This window comes from Symphalangus syndactylus, chromosome 12, assembly GCF_028878055.3.
Source record: "Symphalangus syndactylus isolate Jambi chromosome 12, NHGRI_mSymSyn1-v2.1_pri, whole genome shotgun sequence".
NCBI classification, from domain to species: Eukaryota; Metazoa; Chordata; class Mammalia; order Primates; family Hylobatidae; genus Symphalangus; species Symphalangus syndactylus.
Genome location: NC_072441.2, coordinates 90,980,911 through 91,003,528, shown reverse-complemented (window position 1 = coordinate 91,003,528; position 22,618 = coordinate 90,980,911). Strand labels below are relative to the sequence as shown.

At 39.8% G+C, this 22,618-nt stretch overlaps 1 protein-coding gene across 3 annotated transcripts; it reads right to left on the bottom strand.

Moving 5' to 3' along the window:
* Positions 1 to 237: 237 nt before the first annotated feature.
* On the bottom strand, positions 238 to 22,318 carry HSD17B7 (hydroxysteroid 17-beta dehydrogenase 7). Of its 3 annotated transcripts, XM_063627185.1 has the most exons (9): positions 22,162 to 22,318; positions 20,119 to 20,322; positions 16,406 to 16,498; positions 15,141 to 15,255; positions 13,123 to 13,317; positions 9,529 to 9,633; positions 8,746 to 8,802; positions 7,573 to 7,671; positions 238 to 754 (listed from the first exon to the last, which is right to left on the bottom strand). In XM_063627185.1, exons 1-9 carry the CDS (start codon positions 22,194 to 22,196, stop codon positions 632 to 634), a joined length of 1,026 nt encoding a protein of 341 aa, XP_063483255.1. In that variant the 5' UTR covers positions 22,197 to 22,318; the 3' UTR covers positions 238 to 631. The 3 variants fall into 3 exon arrangements, 2 of the variants coding, with proteins under 2 accessions (XP_063483255.1, XP_063483256.1); XM_063627186.1 differs by lacking the exons at positions 238 to 754; positions 7,573 to 7,671; positions 8,746 to 8,802; positions 9,529 to 9,633 and adding an exon at positions 10,372 to 12,844 and having other exon boundaries at positions 13,126 to 13,317; XR_010117613.1 differs by lacking the exons at positions 238 to 754; positions 7,573 to 7,671; positions 8,746 to 8,802; positions 9,529 to 9,633 and having other exon boundaries at positions 13,299 to 13,317; positions 15,141 to 15,229.
* Positions 22,319 to 22,618: the final 300 nt, after the last annotated feature.

Sequence of the window (22,618 nt, the reverse complement as noted above, 5' to 3'; positions counted from 1 at the left end):
AGGTACACGCCACCACACCTGGCTAATTTTTGTATTTTTAGTAGAGATGGGTTTTTGCCATGTTGGCCAGGCTGGTCTCAAACTCCTGACCTCATGATCCACCCACCTCAGGCTCCCAAAGTGCTGGGGTTACAGGCTTGAGCCATCATGCCCGGCCCAATCTTTTTCTCATATGCATACAAGCATGCACACATACACAGTCTTGGAGATAATTCCAAAAGGAAGGAAAAGAGACAGTCATAGTTCATAGTTTATTACAAATGCATACTATCCAACTCAGTAGAAATCCATGTACCCCAGAATGTACAGAAGGTATGCAATGTTCCAGAGTGTCATTGTCAGTTCAGGTTTTATATATATATTAAATATATATATATATTGAGACAGGGTCTCGCTGTCACCCAGGCTGGAGTGCAGTGGCACAATCTCAGCTCACTGCAGCCTCCGCCTCCCACCCTCAAGAGATCCTCCCACCTCATCCTCCTGAGTAGTTGGGACTACATGCGCAAGCCACCACACCCAGCTATCTTTTTTCTTTTTGTAGAGACAAGGTCTCACTATGTTTCTCAGGCTGGTCTCGAACTCCTTGTCTCAAGTGATCCTTCTGCCTTGGCCTCCCAAAGTGCTGGAATTACGGGCATGAGCCACTGCGCCCAGCCTGATTATCTGTTTTTTGAATAGTGACCCTAATGTGCTTTTCCAGTTCCAGTAACTTTTGATAAAATTTTTCAGCAGTGTCTTCATCTAGGTCCATCTGGAAAAGAAGCAAAAATAGAGATGTCTAGAAAGGAAAAATCAGATGAATAGTATTTGTATAAAAAAAAGGCATTCAATATATGAAATAAAAAGAAAGGAGGCAGCAGGAAAGGGCCATGGTGGCAGACACGTGGGGACTGTCAGGAAGCTGAGAGCCTGAAAACATACTAAATCTCAGTCTCAGTTCCAACACTCACCAAACCCACTGATGCTTCCCTTAAACAGCAAGACTGAAAGATCTGAGTTTTGCTATCTCCCCAAACTTTTATATGCCCAGGTAACAGAAGACATCAACCAACTGTGGTATCAAAGGACAAAACAGAAAAATCAAGACTTTCATGAATTTCTAACGACTACTCACTTCCTAATATCAATCTGGCTTAGTAAAAGAGCCCTGGTTTTAGCTGGACTCACTGCCCTCTGGATATAAGACGATACTTCAGCCTCCGTTGAAACAATGGGTACCAGAGCCATGAGACTATGTTCTGGCTAGTGAGATGTAAATAATACCTGGAGTCTCTTCAAGAGAAATAAAGCATCCCTTTTCTCTTCCCTTCTTCCATACCACTCTCGAGCCACAAGCCTGAGGGCCACGCCCTAAAGATGGCCAGGTGGTGATTGCAAGGAACTTGGGTACCTGACAATTTGTGGACTTGCCTTGGCAGCCTCAGACTGTCTCTCTCCTAAATGCTTTTACATGCAAGAAATTTAACATTCTATCTAGTTTAATATATAGTTATTTTACATTCTTGTGTTTCATGCAGAAAATCTCGACAGTATGTACAGGCAAACTTTCAGCCCTTTTAAAATACTGATATCCTTTTTTCAAGCCAACACAGAGCCTAAACTTCAAGAACAGCCTCTTTGCTCACAAAATTGGAAAGCTAAAAATTAAATAAACTTTTGAACATTTTGAAAATAACATTTTTAAGGGCAGCCAGAGACAAAGGTCGGGTTACCCACAAAGGGAAGACCATCAGACTAACAGCTGATCTCTCGGCAGAAACTCTACAAGCCAGAAGAGAGTGGGGGCCAATATTCAACATTCTTAAAGAAAAGAATTTTCAATCCAGAATTTCATATCCAGCCAAACTTAGCTTTATAAGTGAAGGAGAAATAAAATTCTTTACAGACAAGCAAACGCTGAGAGATTTTGTCACCACCAGGCCTGCCCTACAAGAGCTCCTGAAGGAAGCACTAAACATGGAAAGGAACAACCAGTACCAGCCACTGCAAAAACATGCCAAATTTTAAAGATCATCAAGGCTAGGAAGAAACTGCATCAACTAACAAGCAAAATAACCAGCTAACATCAAAATGACAGGATCAAATTCACACATAATAATATTAACCTTAAATGTAAATGGGCTAAATGATCCACTTAAAAGACACAGACTGGCAAATTGGATAAAGAGTCAAGACCCATCCGTGTGCTATATTCAGGAGACCCATCTCATGTGCAGACACACACATAGGCCCAAAATAAAGAGATGGAGGAAGATCTACCAAGCAAATGGAAAACAAAAAAAGGCAGGGGTTGCAATCCTAGTCTCTGATAAAACAGACTTTAAACCAAAAAAGATCAAAGCGACAAAGAAGGCCATTACATAATGGTAAAGGGATCAATTCAATAAGAAGAACTAACTATCCTAAATATGTATGCACCTAATACAGGAGCACCCAGATTCATAAAGCAAGTCCTTAGAGACCTACAAAGAGACTTAGACTCCCATACAATAATAATGGGAGACTTTAACACCCCACTGTCAACATTAGACAGATCAACGAGACAGAAAGTTTACAAGGATATCCAGGAATTGAACTCAGCTCTGCACCAAGCAGACCTAATAGACATCTACAGAACTCTACACCCCAAATCAACAGAATATACATTCTTTTCAGCACCACATCGCACTTATTCCAAAATTGACCATATAGTTGGAAGTAAAGCATTCCTCAGCAAATGTTAAAGAACAGAAATTATAACAAACTGTCTCTCAGAACACAGTGCAATCAAACTAGAACTCAGGATTAAGAAACTCACTCAAAACCACTCAGCTACATGGAAACTGAACAACCTGCTCCTGAATGACCACTGGGTACATAACGAAATGAAGGCAAAAATAAAGATGTTCTTTGAAACCAACGAGAACAAAGACACAACATACCAGAATCTCTGGGACACATTCAAAGCAGTGTGTAGAGGGAAATTTACGGCACTAAATGCCCACAAGAGAAAGCAGGAAACATCTAAAATTGACACCCTAACATTGCAATTAAAAGAACTAGAGAAGCAAGAGCAAACACATTCAAAAGCTAGCAGAAGGCAAGAAATAACTAAGATCAGAGCAGAACTGAAGGAGACAGAGACACAAAAAACCCTTCAAAAAAATCAATGAATCCAGGAGCTGGTTTTTTGAAAAGATCAACAAAATTGATAGACCACTAGCAAGACTAATAACGAAGAAGAGACAGAAGAATCAAATAGACTCAATAAAAAATGATAAAAGGGATATCACCACCAATCTCATCAGAGAATACTATAAACACCTCTACGCAAATAAACTAGAAAATCTAAAAGAAATGGATAAATTCCTTGACACTTACACCCTCCCAAGACTAAACCAGGAAGAAGTTGAATCCCTGAAAAGACCAATAACAGGCTCTGAAATTGAGGCAATAATTAATAGCCTAACAACCAAAAAAAGTCCAGGACCAGATGGATTCACAGCCAAATTCTACCAGAGGTACAAGGAGGAGCTGGTACCATTCCTTCTGAAACTATTCCAATCAATAGACAAAGAGGGAATCCTCCCTAACTCATTTTATGAAGCTAGCATCATCCTGATACCAAAGCCTGGCAGAGACACAACAAAAAAAAGAGAATTTTAGACCAATATCCCTGATGAACATCGATGCAAAAATCCTCAATAAAATACTGGCAAACCGAATCCAGCAGCACATCAAAAAGCTTATCCACCATGATCAAGTGGGCTTCATCCCTGGGATGCAAGGCTGGTTCAACATATGCAAATCAATAAATGTAATCCAGCATATAAACAGAACCAAAGACAAAAACCACATGATTATCTCAATAGATGCAGAAAAGGCCTTTGACAAAATTCAACAGCCCTTTGTGATAAAAACTCTCAATAAATTAGGTATTGATGGGACATATCTCAAAATAGTAAGAGCTATTTATGACAAACCCACAGCCAATATCATACTGAATGGGCAAAAACTGGAAGCATTCCCTTTGAAAACTGGTACAAGACAGGGATGCCCTCTCTCTCCACTTGTATTCAACATAGTGTTGGAAGTTCTGGCCAGGGCAATCAGGCAGGAGAAAGAAAGAAAGGGTATTCAATTAGGAAAAGAGGAGGTCAAATTGTCCCTGTTTGCAAATGACAGGATTGTATATTTAGAAAACCCCGTCGTCTCAGCCCAAAATCTCCTTAAGCTGATAAGCAACTTCGGCAAAGTCTCAGGATACAAAATCAATGTGCAAAAATCACAAGCATTCTTATACACCAATAACAGACAAACAAGAGAGCCAAATCATGAGTGAACTCCCATTCACAATTGCTTCAAAGAGAATCAAATACCTAGGAATCCAACTTACAGGAGATGTGAAGGACCTTTTCAAGGAGAACTACAAACCACTGCTCAATGAAATAAAAGAGGACACAAACAAATGGAAGAACATTCCATGTTCGTGGATAGGAAGAATCAATATCACGAAAATGGCCATACTGGCCAAGGTAATTTATAGATTCAATGCCATCCCCATCAAGCTACCAATGACTTTCTTCACAGAATTGGAAAAAACTACTTTAAAGTTCATATGGAACCGAAAAAGGGCCCGCATTGCCAAGTCAATCCTAAGCCAAAAGAACAAAGCTGGAGGCATCATGCTACCTGACTTCAAACTATACTACGAGGCTACAGTAACCAAAACAGCATGGTACTGGTACCAAAACAGAGATACAGACCAATGGAACGGAACAGAGCCCTCAGAAATAATACCACCATCTGATCTTTGACAAACCTGATAAAAACAAGAAATAGGCAAAGGATTCCCTATTTAATAAATGGTGCTGGGAAAACTGGCTAGCCATATGTAGAAAGCTGAAACTGGATCCCTTCCTTACACCTTATACAAAAATTAATTCAAGATGGATTAAAGACTCACATGTTAGACCTAAAACCATAAAAACTCTAGAAGAAAACCTAGGCAATACCATTCAGGACATAGGCATGGGCAAGGATTTCATATCTAAAACACCAAAAGCAATGGCAACAAAAGCCAAAATTGACAAATGGGATCTAATTAAACTAAAGAGCTTCTGCACAGCAAAAGAAACTACCATCAGAGTGAACAGGCAACCACCTACAGAATGGGAGAAAATTTTTGCAACCTACTCATCTGACAAAGGGCTAATATCCAGAATCTACAATGAACTCAAACAAATTTACAAGAAAAAAACAAACAACCCCATCAAAAAGTGGGCAAAGGACATGAACAGACACTTCTCAAAAGAAGACATTTATGCAGCCAAAAGACACATGAAAAAATGCTCATCATCACTAGCCATCAGAGAAATGCAAATCAAAACCACAATGAGATACCATCTCATACCAGTTAGAATGGCAATCATTAAAAAGTCAGGAAACAACAGGTGCTGGAGAGGATGTGGAGAAATAGGAACACTTTTACACTGTTGGTGGGACTGTAAACTAGTTCAACCATTGTGGAAGACAGTGTGGAGATTCCTCAAAGATCTAGAACTAGAAATACCATTTGACCCAGTCATCCCATTACTGGGTATATACCCAAAGGATTATAAATCATGCTGCTATAAAGACACATGCACATGTATGTTTACTGCAGCACTATTCACAATAGCAAAGACTTGGAATCAACCCAAATGTCCATCAATGATAGACTGGATTAAGAAAATGTGGCACATATACACACCATGGAATACTATGCAGCCACAAAAAAGGATGAGTTCATATCCTTTGTAGGGACATGGATGAAGCTGGAAACCATCATTCTCAGCAAACTATCGCAAGGACAAAAAACCAAACACCGCATGTTCTCACTCATAGATGGGAATTGAACAATGAGAACACTTGGACACAGGAAGGGGAACGTCACACACCAGGGCCTGTTGTGGGGTGGGGGGAGGGGGGGAGGGATAGCATTAGGAGATATACCTAATGTAAATGATGAGTTAATGGGTGCAGCACACCAACATGGTGCATGTATACATACGTAACAAACCTGCACATTGTGCACATGTACCCTAGAACTTACGGTATAATAATAATTTTTAAAAAAAGGAAGAAAATAATTTATCTTCAATCAAGTTAGAGTTTTTCCATAATGGAACTGGAAGAAGCATTACAGAACTCTTCTAGTTCAACCCCATCTTTTAACAGAAGAGAAAGCTGACTTCCCCAAATTAATCAAAGGTTAAAACACTTTCTTCAACGCATTTCCATAAAATGCTAATGAGTATGTCAGTTTGTAGAACTAAACATTTTCCCCTTGATAAACAAATCATTCCTTCTAAGTTAATAGATAGTAAATTCAAATACACCCTGCTAGCCTAAAGTAAGCTATTAGTTTACAACAGAATTCCCCAAAGGGATGTTACAGGTTATGTAAAATTTGCTTTAAAAAAAATTCATGGCGAAGTACTGAAAACAGCAGGATAAAATATTTCACACACATTTCTTAACTGTTTCAACTTCTCACAGCCTTTACTTTGCTGGTGTATGCTGTACAAGTCTCTGAAAGAGGGGAATGTAATATGAAGCATGGTTCAATTTTACTTGCTAGAGGAACTGCTTCTTGCAAATCATCTCAAGAAACTAGTATCCCACAGAACATATTTTGAAAAAACCTGGAAGGTTCACTTTTAGTGAACAGATAGCACAGGAAGCCAAGTGCATGGCTCCCCTTTTAACTCATGCTACTAACAGAGGCCAAGATCAATGCCAGTTACTTGACTTACCTGAGATAACAGTCACCTCAATCTCGTTTTATCTTATGCTAATGCCTTGTCACAACAGGCTGGACAGTGGAAAATCGGAGGCTGAAATAAACCTTACGCATGACAAAAGTACAACAAAGTAGTTCTCTTAATTTAAAATAAATTTTCCCATTCCCCAGTATGTAACTCTATGTTTTATTTCATTGTAGATTATACCAAGTCTAAAAAACACAGTACTGACTTTTTTTCTGCACATTCTGTTCCTCTTCAAAACACCAATCTATTAAAGCTGATAATTGTCACAAGCAGAATTGAATACTCAAAGGGAAGTTAACTTCACACAGAAAAACACTTCATATTTCATCCAACTTGCAAGGTATTTACTGAGCATCTACCATGTGCAAGGCAGCCTGCTAGGAAATGGGGTATGACCCTCCTCCTCACTGAGCTTACATTCTGACAGGGGAACCCGAAGGTGAACACGCATGATCTGCAACAGGTACGAGATGTCAAGAAAGCCTACCACAGCGGCACCCAGGCCTGGTCTACAGGGTCACTAAAGGCTATGGGATAAGCTGATCTGGAGGATGAGCAGAAATCAATCATTGAGAGGCTGAGAGCAGCTCAGGTTGGGGGAACAAGATGTGTGAGAAGCAGGAGAGAGCAGGATGAAATAAAATCAGGCCAGTGTGATGCTGGTGAACAGTGAGTACCCAGAGAAGGGAAGGTGGGGGACTGAGGGGCTGGTCAGGAACATGGGCTTAGTTCATCAATCCAACAGCAAACATCAGTGCAACAATGTAAGCACATTTACCTTCTGGGTCATAATGTAATTTCTTCCAAAGCCAGTGGTGGCACTCAGATATTTGATCAGAGGATTGAGAGATTGGGGCTTTTGGTGGAAAAGCCATACCTGGAAAGGAAGGATGTGTCAATGATTTGTTTCTTCTGCCCAAGGTGAATGAGGCTGTGGAGATTCACAATCAGCACTTTATAGAGCTCCCCGACAAATTGTAAACATCCTCTCAAATATCATCAGTGAATGGTTTGGCAAATATATTGACAACTAAATAAAATATAGCTTAAAAGCACTTGCTTCTATAACCAATTTGTATTCTTACAATAAATGCATTTATTTCTGAAACACTTACCAAAACAAGAGCATCAAAGCCAATTCCATTTATGTTTTCCTTAGCTAATTTCAATTAAGTCAAGATTTAAGAATCTACTAAGTACTACAGTGCTAGGTCCTTGGGTTTCCAAAGTGAATAGCAAAAATCCTGAAGGAGCTCAATGGAATGAGGGAGACAAACATAAAGAACTGACTCAGATACAACGGGTTTTTTATGTAGGACAATTCTGATCCTTTAGTAGAGGCTGCCTCTGGAGCTCTGGGTTGAAGAATATCACAAGAGACATCACTTGTGTATAGCAGAAAGGAGTATTATAGCCCATTAGTAATGTCTGCCATTGATGAGGAAACACATGCAACCCATTTGCCATGTGTGATTTAAGGAACTCCACTGGCTTCCTAATAAAATAACAACTTGATCCTCTAAGAGAGGGAAGAAAATCTTCATAGAGGGGAATGGTGTTGAACCTTGTTATCCTGGCTCTTGACCCACAAGATGCTCTTTCTCCATGGGAAGTCACGGACTGATTGTGCAGTCACCGTCTTGCTCTGCCTGCCCCTCCAGCTTCCCATTGCTCTGTCTCTCCTCTAGCTGCTGGTGTATCTTGCCTCTAAAGAAGTGCTTTCCCTATAGTCATGGTGCCCAATGCCATGGTAGATGTTAAACTTGCAAACTTCACTCCGAATGTTCTGCCCTTAGCCTTATAGTCTGCTTTAGTTCCAAACAGGACCTCAATTATTCACAGAGCTTATTCTCTTATTATCTTTTCTGTTGAAATTATTTCTACTACGAGTGAACCTATAATTCACATCTGCTAAGCCATCACATAAGTTATAAAAACTTCAGTAACACACCAGCGCTTCTGTTCCATTGTATGGTGTCAAAGTGAATGCATTTGCAAAAAAGCGAAGCTGCAGAGAAGAAAACAATAGTTATTTTTGTGGTGGTTTAGAATAGAGTCACAAAAGAATTATTCATTTAAATACTAAAAAAACCCTGACTTTCTGATTACAGAACATTTTTTAAGTAACAAAAAATAAAGTCAAAAAAGAAACATCACTTAATCTCCATTACTCCAAATCAACTACTTTTAACATGAAGGCCTATTTACTTCTGATCTTTACTTTATGCCTGCCCTAAAGGAGAGACACTTCTTCCTGAGCCCTAAAGAGGGAATCATTTCCTAAAAGTAGCATTTTTCAATGTGTGCCACAGAAGCAATGGTCCTGCAAGATGTTCAAATCACGAAACAAAAATACGGTTCTATAGTTACATAATGCACACTTATCCCCTTCTTGGGAACTTTTGATGCACATGACCACTTTGAAAACTTAGAGAAGTCCAGTTTAACAATGTTCAACATGGGTTTTCTAAAATTATATGATTACAGAACTCTTGGGATCTGTGGTGCATGAGCAATGAAACATTCCTTTAAAAAGAAGTGGACACTCAAATGGTGGTGTGGCAGTAACACTTAGAAATATTAAGCAGAGGTTTCACATTAAGTAAGTTCAAAAACCTCAAGTTAAATGGCATTCAGGTTCAATTCCTTAAATCATTTCCCAACCCTTAAACACATCTTCTAGGTCCCAAAAAGAGATTTTTATGAGCTAAGAAAATAAGTATTCATCACTTACTAGCAATATTGCCGGCATCAACAGTGTCCATATAAAGGGAGGCAGAATTCCGTATGTCAAATTGGTCAATGCTGTACCTGGACAGACCACACTGGAATAGAGACCCTAGGAACAGAGAGGCGTAGCAATAAGACTTTAACTCAATGCATATTGACTCAGTCCAGCTACATGCTGGTTAATAAAAGAGGTATGCACATAAGCCAGAAGTCAGGTAATAAAGAATTTATGTTCTGAGTTGTCTCTGAAGTTAGATAAAACATTTATGTTGAAGAGTCATGTATTAAGAGAACCCATTGTGAGAGGTATCCAGGATGCAAAAATTAGTAGGACAAAGTCTCTATTCTCATGAACCTTGCAGTATGAAAAATAACCAATCTTAAAGCTGGGGGAGAAAAGTAGGGCCTGGTTATCTGAGTTTTCCCTATTATTGGCTTAACTGAAGATCAGCTTTTCAATCATAACGAGCATTTAAGATTAAAAGATGTAAGGAGTACAGTCCTTGCCTTCAAGAAGTTTTTGGCCTAATAAATAGATAGCTAAACCTAAAGTATGTGTCTGTTTCCCTGCAAGTACATAAGACCCATACCTCTAGCTTGAGGTGGGTGCTCCCAGCATTAGGCTGTATGTGCTGTCACAAAACTTTCTCCAACTGAAGATCTCTAAATCAGGTCCTTAGCCTAGAACTCATTTTAGAAAGTTCCACCCTATAAAGAGAGCCTAAATTAACACAGAGCTTATATTAATATAAAGGGTCCTATGTGATCTATAGTTAAGCCCTGGAGCCCTGGGATCATGGCTCTTATTGGGATTTGTTTTACTATTTAGTTTAATTTATACTATACATTTTATTTTATTTTGATATTGACTATTTTAACTCATTTTTATCATTTTTAATCTCATTTTTTCTTTTAAATAAAAAAATAGGAAGTGCCAGTGTAACAGACAGTTCAATGGACAGATAGCACCCTGAGCAACAGAACCTGGAGGCTTTTCATCCTTTATTTGGTATTGCAGAGGACTGGCACTGCCTGACATGGATCAACCATCCCTGAGAATCCCCTTGATTCACCAACAATCCTCTAGAAAAAAAGTCAAGAGCTAAGACTTATCCTCATGATAGTCCAAAAGTTTTTCCTAAGAAAACAACGTACTCTGCCCCTAAAACAGCTAAGGAAAAGTTCTTATTCTAGGAACTTCCTAGGAAGACTTGGGGACTGTTCTGTCCTAAACGAAGAAATCTTCAAACTAAAATCCAGCGTCTCCAACATATATAATTTTCTGATGTTGAGAGATAAACAAAAAAGAAAGAAAGAAGAAGACAATCGTAACCAAGACTGTATCCTTCCATTTGTTTAAATTATAGGGATTAAATTGTGATGATCCTGAGTATTTCTATACAGCTTGAGTGGGGGAGCATGCATGGATAATTAAAGTCTATCAGGCAGTCTATATAGAACCTGACAACATTTCCAGTAACACAGGGCTTCAAAAGGAATCCTGTAATGTCGTTCTTTCTCAGCTGCTTCTTTCCTCGTAAAGGCCAAGGAGAAAAAGTCATTGGCTGAGAACCAATCTCAACAGATTTTACAAGCAATAGCTAAATCTCCCTCTTTCGTAAAACATAAAATCCCAAACCTTACTCGATAACTGAGACTTAAATAGAATCCCAGACCTTTTTATGAAAGGAAAAGCTAATCCCTCTAAAAGGGAGTTCACAGAGTATCAGGAAGCAGGTGTGACAAGTTTTTAAACATAAGAAACTTCAGAAGGAGGTGCACAATTGGGCCAACATGCTGAGTCCAACCTGCAATATTAACAGCCAATACAAGAACATGTACACGCATGTGCAGACCACATGCACTGACACCTACACACACGCACACACCCAAAAAATACATTCACAAACACATGTGTGCACACCCACAAAACCCGTACATGTACATATGAATCCCCTACACATGGGTAGGCACACAAATACATACCCACACTCATGCATATCCACATGTACATATTTGTACAGACACATGCACACACAAACTCACATTCTGAATAGAAAGCACTGCTGTGAGTGCTTCATACAGATCCCCTCAATCTTCCCAATAAATCTGTGAGGCAGGCACTATTACTATCCCTATTTTTCAGATGAGGAAACTGAGGCATAGGGAGATTAAATAATATGCCTAGGGTTACAAAGAGTCAGGATTCAAATTCAGTTCTAGAGTATGCTCTTAGCTTCAACTTTATAAGAGACATGATTCAGACTGGGCGCAGGCGCTGTAATCTCAGCTCTTTGGGAGGCTGAGGCAGGCACATACCTGAGGTCAGGAGTTCGAGACCAGCTTGGCCAACATAGTAAAACCCTGTCTCTACTACGAACACAAAAATTGGGTGTGGTGGCACATCCCTGTAATCCCAGCTACTCGAGAAGCTGAGGCACGAGAATCACTTGAACTCAGAAGACAGAGGTTGCAGTGAGCCAAGATTGTGCCACTGCACTCCAGCCTGGGCAACAGAATGAGACTCTGTCTCAAAAAAAAAGCAGGGGGCATGATTCTAAGAGCCAGATCACAGAATACCACCTGATAACGGTAGCCATTCCAGAATAAGCCAGGTCTAGACCATCACATAAGGTTATATTTCTATGTCTAATTCATGATCCAAGAAGCACCCTTGAGGTAAGACATAATTCTTGATCATCTTTTTATTTCACTTTCCTCCTCAACCCTAAACCTGGCCCAGTGCCCGAAACATGATAGGTCTTTTGTAAATGTTCGTGAAATTAAACTTCTCCACAGTCCCACACTCATACAACACTGTTAATCAAAGCAAACAAAAGAAAATGTCCAAGGGGAAGACTGGAGATTTTCATGTAAGAATTTAGACCTGGGCAACAGAGACATACAAAGAAGCAGTAAACTGCAGACCACAGTGACCACAAGGACTCGGTATGACCAACAAGGGTCACCATCACCTGAAAAACATCCTATAAACTGACATCCTCAGAGACAGAGCTCTGGAGTCTTACCTAAAACCACCACTATCCAGAAGGTTTTATAACTACTTGACTGTCCTACAAACGTCTGCTATGACAAACACTAGGAGGCAGCATGGTACAGTGGGAAAAGTCCAAGCTATAAAGTCAGACAGCCTCGGGCTCAATTCTGAGCTCTGCCATTTACAAGCTGTGTGACCATCGGGTAAATGACTTGAGTTCTCCGAGATTTAGTGTCCTCATCTGAAAATGGTAATACTTAGACCCATCTCCACATAATGAGGCAGGTATTTAATAACACACACAGATGAATACAGCACCTGAAACACAGCAAGTACCAAAACAGTAGCAATTATCACTTTTAGTAGTGTCACTCTGTTAACATAAGTTAGAATTCCTGAAGAACCACAGAATGATGAATGAACTACCTATAACTATAATGTCAGGAGCCAATTATCTCTGCCCTAACACTTTCATATACACCAGATATCAATCTAAACTACAAGAGTTAGTGGAAAGCCAGCTACCTTACTAGGAAATCAACAGCAGGTAATTAAGAGAACCTTCCTCTGCCATTTCCATATCACTGAGACAGGCCTTACCTGCTGGTTGAAGTTCCTGTTCAAAGCTACACTCAAAAGGTCAGTGGCATATTTGGAAGAACTGTAGGGCTCCCTGCCTTTGCTGTGCTGGAAGTCCTCGAGGCTGAAATTAGATTTCCTTGCATTGCGAGATGATGTCCAGATGAGCTGAGATGGATTGTCACTGTGACAGAGAAGAGGCTCCAGTTCCCGAATCTAGGTGAAAGAAAAAAAAAAAAAAGAACAAAAAAGTATTAAAATATACTGGCAGAATAGAGATAAAAATTTTGAAACCACTGTACTGTATGGTAAGAGATTAGGGTCAGAGACATCAGTATTAACTAGTTATCTAAAAGAGACATGAATTAGTTATACAGAAAAATATTTATAGATATGTATACACACATGGGTTAGTATGTACATATATACCTCTTAGTCTATCAGCAGAGAGGGTTTAGAAGGCACTGATATCTCAGTAGCAATAAGCACCCAGATCTTGGTTTCTAATAGCCATTCTCTGATAAAAGAAAACATATGTCTTTAGAAAAGTAGCTGATTCTAGAACTGAACAAGGAAATACACAAGATGAGTCTGAAGCATCTTGTAGTGCCAGATAGTAAGAAACTGCTCAAAATGAAAGCTAAAACAAAAAGAGAAAACCATAATGATGGGGGTGTGCCAAAGAGATACAGCAGCCAACTGAAAGCGTTTCCAGTGGCCAAAACTGAAAAAATTTGAGCAAGAAAATAAAATAGTATTTATAATTTCAAAGCAGAAAATACATAAACATGAGTCCATATGGATATAATAAACGATTGAATAAAGACATAAATAAAGGAGAACTGACAAATCTCCCTTGTGGAAAAAATCCAAATAATTTCTGTAGATAACCCACTCTCTTAAGGAGGTAGAGCACTAGCCAGTATGCACTGGCTGCACATAGCAACTTTCTTTCTTTTTGAGACGGAGTTTCACTCTTGTTGCCCAGGCTGGAGTGCAATGGCATGATCTCGGCTCACCTCAACCTCCGCCTCCCGGGTTCAAGTGATTCTTCCACCTCAGCCTCCCTAACAGCTGGGATTACAGGCATGCACCACCACACCCGGCTAATTTCGTTTTTTGATAGAGATAGGGTTTCTCCATGTTGGTCAGGCTGATCTCAAACTCCCGACCTCAGGTAATCCACCCACCTTGGCCTCCCAAAGTGCTGGGATTACAGGCAGGAGCCACCATGCCTGGCCCAACTTTCTTTCAAAAAGTAGAGTATGAAAAGGGAGAAAGAAAAAGTAACTTAACAATGGAGAAACCTGACAAACATTACCTCAAGCCAGGTGATCAAGGTTAATATCAACACTGAGAAGTCATACTGATAGAATACACCCTTGATATGATGTCATGAGAATGTCACTCTACCTCTGTGGCCTTCCTCCCAAAAACCACATTCTTCAGTCTCACCATGAGAAAAACATCAGACAAATCCCGATTGAGAGAGTCTACAAAACACCTAAGCAGTACTCCTCAAAATTGTCAAGGTCATCAAAAACAAGGAAAGTCTGAGAAGCTGTCACAACCAAGAAGAGCCTAAGAAGACATGACTGCTAAATGTAATGTAGTATCTTGAATGGGATCCTAGAACTGAAAAAAGACATTAGGCAAAAACAGAACCTGAATAAAGTGTGCACTTTAGTTAATAATAATGTAACAGAATTGATTCATCTATTTTGACAAATGCATCATACCAATGCGAAATGTTAATAATAGGGGAAACTGGGTGTAGGGCATACAGAAAGTCTCTGTACTATCTTTGCAGTAATTCTGTAAATCAAAAACTATTAGTACATTTATTAAAGAAAAATCTACTAGGAAAGCTTCCAGAAGTATTCCATGCTCACAATAAACAAGGCAAATGCAATCAAGAAAACTCAAACATGAGATTAAATCAGTCAACTGGTTGCTCAACTATAATAATGCCCTGTACCCAGAGCTTTACAGAAACTATCACACCAAATATTAGCTTATTAAGCCCACAGCTTCTTTACCAGGATAAAATGGCCAAAGACATTGGTCTCAAACACCTCCTGAAGTCCATCAGCAGTGATCTTATCACCCTGGGTCAGCAGGCCTTCAGCTGTGGAGAACATATGAATCACTTTTCTGAAATAGCAGAAGATAATTGCATGACTTTTTAAAGCTTCTTTAACTGGAAATACTGAAAACACTTCCCAACCCATCCCCCCGACCCATAAACTACACCTCCTTTGATTCTGTAATGACAGGAATAAAAATACCTATTTCTCAGACTAGGTTATTGTATTAAATGAAATGCCAAAGACCCTCTTTCCCCCCACTAATTCACAGAAGTACTTACATACTTATAGCTCACACTACCAATAGGAACTTGAGTCTCTCAAAAACCTCCTGCTAAAACTTTCTTCACCTCTTTCCCAATCAGGTTACAGGTAAACTGCTTTAAAGGAATAATAAGCTATGCCAAAGGGAAAAAGTCTTCCTGTGCACAAAGTATGTTTAGTTGTCAAAAAAAAAAGTTAAACAGATTGTTTTCTTAACTGGGAATTCTTCAAACATATTAATATAGTGTTCTGCTGGGAGGTCAATTTAGTAAGTCAAGACCAGTGGAGGGAGGGAGAGGGGGAGAGGGGGGAGAGAGAGAGAGGAGAGGAGAGAGAGAGAGAGAGAGAGAGAGAGTCTGTCTTTTAATGGAAAAGAAGTAAAGCAAAAGTATTGGTATGGTAAGTAGCACATAGTAAGAATGCCTATTTATGAATAAGTGTATTGGGTCACAAAGTAAGATTTATTCCTATAAATAAGAATTCTCCTGGTTGTGTTTCAACATTTTTGAAAGCCACTACACTAATGAGTAATGAGAATCTCCCAGGAAGACATTAGTTGTCTGCATTTCCCCAACCTACTGGTCAGAGCACCTGACATACAGCTGGGAAATAGTTCAAAGCAGCTTTCCTGGAAATTAGAGTCTCTCTGAGAACTCTGCCTAATTTCAAAATGTTCTTGCTAATAGGCATATCCAGGCAGACCAAAAAATGATCTTCTAAACCATTTAGAATGCCCTGGAGACTTAGAATACCATAAAAAAAGGGACTTTCGGCACTCCCCACAAAAGAGGATTGCTTTTCTTTCATGATACGGTTGCAACATCTCCTTTTCCTGTCTTCAACCTTTTCAACAACCCCTTACCTTTCATCCCCCCAACTTAACACACCAGCAAAACTAGGCAGAAAAATGAACACATTCCTTCCAATCAGTTCATCCATAAAATGAAAATTACCTTGAAAAGAGGCCAAAGAAAAGTGCTTTGATATTTAGGTGTGGATTAGGCATGATCCCAGCATTTAGATATATACAGTCTAATCTCTGAAACCTGCAAGTAAACCACCAAACAAGATTGTGAGTTGCAAGTAAAAACATCAGGACAAGATTGTGTATTCTATCTCTAGAGTGACTAGAATCAAGGAGGCCTAAGAAAGACAAAAAACACTTTTTAAATTAATAAATTAGCCGCAGCAAGCTCAGAAGAATTTATAGTACATTAGAGTTACAGCATTTCTCAACAGTTTTTCTTTAGCTACAGTAAACATTTGAGAATTCTTTCTTTGGTAGTGGCTTCAAACAGAATCTATGGAGTCATCGTGGACTTTAAGTAAAACCTCTGATCAATAATTCCTTCCAGCTCTGTCCTCTCAATAAGGAATTGCAGCAACCCTCTATCTCTTAAACCCACTCTCCTCATCTTACAAAGTGTCTTGCTTTTAAAAAAAAAATCCACATCTCCTCTGGTTGACAAGTAAAATTTATATAATATTGATATTCACCTGACCTGATCTATTAATGCTGAAATCTGAATGCCAAAATATATAATAAAACAGAAGATCCATGTGGAAACCTTTCAGTGTTCATGGACAAGTCCTATGTATGCTAAAATGATGAAAGTCCGTAAGAATACAATGAGATTATAAAAGATGAATGGGGGTAAGATATTCTTGTTGGGCTCCCCCCTGAATACTTGTCATGGAAGGGATATGAAATGCTGAGCTGAAAAAGCATTTTCAGTTTTAAACCTATGTAAGTCTTCATCTAAGACTTACATAGGTTTAACTGTACTCATTTTGAACTAGGTTCAAGGCAGGTAAAGCCTGCTCTCATGATACTCACAGACACCATAAACATTCAGAATATTTCCTAGAGTTCTATGTACCAAACTGCCTCTGAATAACCCAAGATACTAAAAGTCATAGCTTCTGAAGTTAGGACCCTGAAATACATACATGGTCTTCAATACAGATCACATACAACCATTTCTTGATCATCCTATAAATAATTGACAAATGACTCAAATTATTAAATTGACCATTTAAAATGCTGATATTGTTACCATCAGTTCATCATGTAAATGCCACAAAGATAGTGTGAGTTTATCCACTGTTGCTTGTTCTACTACCTTATTTGCCAACTTTTATCTACGAATATTAACATATTTGGCTAGGAACGGAGAGGAAATGTTTAGTAAAGACACCAAATTAAGCTCTGGCTTCAGTAAAATGACATACCACTCATCAATAAAATAATTGATACATTGCTCTAATATGGATAAAACAGAATCACTATTTCTTACTAGTTTTCATCTGCACTATCTAATAGAAGAGAGTGCTACAGATGGAAAGACCAGGTGTCAGGGATGGTGCTACTTGAGCCATTAGAAGGGATTCTCGAGCTCTCTTTAGCTCTAGTTGATTTCAGACTTAGAACTGAAGAGATCCATTTGAGCCACTGGGTGCAGTTTCTTGACATAAGTAAGAATCTATCTGGACGCTTTCATATATTCCAAATTTGTGAATATCACCACAACCAACATTTCCTAAACTTGAATAACACCAACCATCTCAAAAAAAAAAAAAAAAAAGGCTGTTTTGTGGACTAAATAAATACCTCAAAACTTCACTAAAATGCTGATGACAGGTACCTGGGACATCTCACTTATCACTTGAAGCGCTCTCTTCTGCCCCACAGTCTCACTGCCTTGAATCTGTGCTAAGTTGCTAATCTTACGAAATACTAAATTACTAAACTTGTGATAAAGTACTGAATATCTTGAAACTTTGAAGGCATTTGGGAATAGTCAGTACTATAAATGTTAAAACTTTAGGTCTCAAAAGTAAACTGCATCAGAATGGGATATTATTAACTGCGAAATGAAGGTTCTTTTCTTCCAAATAAGAAAATGTAACAAAATCTAAACAAAGCAGGTAAGAAGCCAGCTGGCTAAGAAAGTGTGGGAAAAGAATGCCTGTAAACATGATTTAAAACACATAACTTCTCTCAACTTCATGGTTTTTATTTCCGTAAGGACATTCAGTATACAGTTTCACAGCCCTGGAGACTCTTAAGTTATGGAGGAGTAGGGGATATGGAATATATCAAAATTTATGTGAAAACAGAACCTAGAAAATCTCCTCAGGTTTTTTTTTTTTTTTTTTTTTTTAAGATGCGGTGGAAAACTCTAATAGCTCAGCAGTACTGGAGAGAGAAATCACATTTACAAAGGACTAAGGCCACACTGAGAAGAGCTGGAGTGAAGAAAACTAGCTTTCACTTTGTAACCTGTGCATTTGGAACAGGGAAATGCAAATGATTATCAATTCACATAAAATACGAAGCATTTTTATTCAGCAAACATCTTCATCAAGAAGGCCTTCCTTGTTTCTACCCACTTCATTTTACTGTCCAAGGAAACAAGGTAGTTGTCTCTTAAGTGCCTCAATACTAAAATATTTGAAAATTAATTATTCCAGATAGCCCTAGAGCAGCATAGACTAGCGAAGGGTTCTTGGACTTTTTTCGTCATAAATTCCTCTTACAATTTAAAAACAAATAAATAAATAAAAAGCCCTCTCTGCCCAGAAAAATGCATTGTGCACCTACATTTTGTGTTCACTTTCTGGGGAGTTATAAATCTGAGGACTCTATTCCTTCATATACCAAATATTGATCAAATGTCTATTACATGCCAATTACTGTGAAGGTGTGAACAAATCTTTACTGGCTTAGGGAAAAAAATACCCCTTAGGAAGCAGAGAGAAGCCCTGGGGTCTTGGACCCACCCAACTAATATAAGATTGGATGACCTTCCTAGGCATATTACCCTTATTTCTGTGTCTCAGTTTCTTCACTTGTTAAATGTCACTCACTACTTGCCTTATCTACTTAATGAATTCATTATGTGAAGGAAAGATGTAAAAAATGAATTCAAATGTCAAAAGAGTTACTTTAACGTAAGGCAGTGCAACTGATCACACATCAGGATGTACTTATAAATTAGTCTCCATGAAATAATTATGATCATGATTGAGATTGAAAATGTGGTACTGGCCAGGTGCAATGGCTCACAACTATAATCTCAGCACCAACTGATCGATCACACATCAGGATGTACTCATAACTTAGTCTCCATGAAATAATTATGATCATGATTGAGACTGAAAATGCGGTACTGGCCAGGTGCAATGGCTCACGCCTGTAATCCCAGCACTTTGGGAGGCCGAGGTGGGCAGATCACGAGGTCAGGAGTTCGAAAACAGCCTGACCAACATGGTAAAACCCCATCTCTACTAAAAATACAAAAATTAACCAGGAGTGGTGGTGCATGCCTGTAATCCCAGCTACTCAGGAGGTGGAGGCAGGAGAATCACTTGAACCCAGGAGACGGAGGTTGAAGTGAGCCGAGATCACGCCATTGCACTCTAGCCTGGGCAACAGAGCAAGACTCCATCTCTTTAAAAAAAAGAAAGAAAGAAAGAAAGAAAGAAAGAAAGAAAGAAAGAAAATGTGGTAATGAGACACAATGGGTCACCCTATACATATTTCCTCAACATAACTGCTTACACTGCACCTATTTCTTTTTAGGTTTTTCTTTCCTCTCTTATTTTATTAAGTGTTATGCTGCACAATCACATGAGAAAAAAAATCCATCAGCAAGAGATATACCTTTGCTTAAGTTCCTTGGAGGCCCAGAAGACTGACTGCAGGTTGCTGACATCCACCTGGACAATGGTGACCTCAGCAGTGGGGTGAGAGGCCAGCAGAGCAGCACGGACAGCTTCTGCCTTGCTCATGTTCCTGCACGCCAAACACAGATGAAGCTCATCATCTTCTGCCAGCAGCCGCTTGCAGAGGGCCAGGCCAATGCCACTGGGAGGACAATTCAGACACAAGATGTGGGTTATCTGGGATGGTGTCAGGTAGAAGCATTTCTCTCTGGTTCAGAAAACTGTGTCAACTTGACCTCCAATGAGAAGCCCAGATAGAAAAGACTCAACAATTATTTAAGAAGAGAGGAATCCTGCACTCCAATAGTCACTTCTTGAGACACAGTCTAGTTTGTGTTTTTTTCATTTTGAAAAACTTCAACGACACAATAAGTGGACTGAAAACAAGAGTTGTTCTTTAGTTTTTCTGTTACTGGGCTTTATCCTGCCAGTGGTTTTCATTTTGTACTTATTATGCCACTCATGAAAATGATTTAATGTATCACCAATAAGGGCTGAAAAGAGCATCTTATTAGCTGTTTCCCAGGTGCATTTTGACTTTGCTGTCTAGGTTCCTCAGGGGCAAGGGCTCTACCACCTATTGGCATCATAAACACCGTAACGAGCACCAGAAATCTCCGATAAAGGAACAGATGAATCTTTCAGGATGAGGCATCAGTAACATGGCAGGATGTACAAATCCCTCTCAACAACTATGATTAAATAATAGAAAAAGAAAGAACTCAACATGATCAAGTAGAAGGTAGGCATACACTAAATATTAGATGAGGACCAAGAAAGGGAAGCAGGGTTGAGTACACCACTTGGAAACAAAGAACTTCAAAACCAGCACTGTAAAACCGCATAGAAGTGATGACAGCAGTCAGACCAGCCTGGCTGATAGCAATGAAAAGCTGGGTAATAAGTTCTCTTTCAAGACTTAAGCTGATTCCAGGCAAATATATTAATAGTTAAACCCAAAAAGAGCCTGGAACCATCAGTAATCTGTTAGCACCAACAACAAAGCATCAAAAATATTTGTCCTCACATGAGAACAGTAGTCATTTAATATACAATTGCACATATCACAATATATGTAAAAGAAACAGACAATCAATTCTGCCTTACTCAGTACCTTCCACATAAGAAGCACCAATCAACTGTTAAAGTCACTTGAGAGGGTATGCTAAAAAGTTGCCAACTGCAGACACCTACCAAGCTGGCTTAGTTAATATGCATGTGGTTAAATAATTGAAAGTGGATCAATCTTAAATGTTTAACATGTCCTCTGTCTTAATCATTTAAAAATGCCAAATGCAACTAGTAGAAAAATGGTTTGATTGGCTTCATCCTCCACACATTTTTCACGGAAGTGCAAATGACAGGTAAAACAAGCAACAGAAGAGGCTGAGAGACTAAATGAGCAACCCTGGAATTATTATGAGCTGGTTATTCTGCACCCCAACCATGCCTTCATAGGAAAAGGTTAATTTTCTCTGGGTTTCTGAAGAGTATGTTAGCTCTCTAGCACTGAGCTAAATGGAACGGAATTGTTTTCTCTCCACCGTCCTAATGTTCATGGGTGTTCAAATTTGTAGGCAAAAGGCTTGTACAGACAAAACACCTGGAGTATAAGACATGATCACGTGGTCAGGAGCAAACTGTTGGGCAATGACGATAAATATGAACAGTAGGCAAAGATGGAAAAGGGGCGGAGCCCGCCTGAGTACCCCATTCCCTTGATAACCTCAGGATCATCACTGCGACACTCATCACTTACTGATGCTCTAGTTTTCCTTTTCACTGTCATGTTTAATACAAAGCACCAGTTACTGAGCACCTCAAAAGGCCGACACGCCCCACACCTGCTGCAGAGACTCTGGGGAACCTAGGCAAAGCCAGGGGCGGGCGCTTCCGGGGTCCGTTCGTGGAGGGTCGCAGACCCCTGCTCTCTCGGACCCCTAATCCGTTGCCGCCTCTGCCAACCCAAAGGAGGCCTCACCTGCTAGCCCCGGTGATCAAAACCACCTTTCGCATCTTCGCGCACTCACACTTCCAAGCAGTGAAGCAAACGCCGCCGCTGCTTTCGTAAGTCCTACGATTTCGGGCCGCAGCCGGGCCCACCTCACCCGTCACCAATCAGAGTACGGCCACGCCCCGCCTCCCGTTGCGTCATCGAGTCTGCGCTGATCCCTCCAATCTCAGTCCTCCAACCGTTCCCTGCCCTCGGAGACGGCATCGGGTGAGATAGGCCGAGGGGCGGAGCTGCGTGACGCAAAGCCCGGAGCCATTCCAGGCTCTTCTCGCTCCGCCTCGGCGCAGGTGTCCGTCACCGCTGCCTAAGGCTCAGCGGGCGCGTAATCTTTAATCCTGGTGGGGGCGTCACCCGGCGAAGCACTCAGGAGAGGAGCTGTGACACGCACTGGGTTTGTGCCCTGGCGCCTGAGATTGGCACTTCA

Bases quoted from the DNA above. Each gene is read 5' to 3' on its own strand.
- HSD17B7 (XM_063627185.1), bottom strand. From the start codon at position 22,196: ATGCGAAAGGTGGTTTTGATCACCGGGGCTAGCAG. The intron at 20,323-22,161 runs GTGAGGCCTCCT...TTGTCCTCCCAG, and splicing joins TTGATCACCGGGGCTAGCAG to TGGCATTGGCCTGGCCCTCT. The intron at 15,256-16,405 runs GTAATTTTCATT...CTGCTATTTCAG, and splicing joins TTCTTTGGCCTCTTTTCAAG to AAAAGTGATTCATATGTTCT.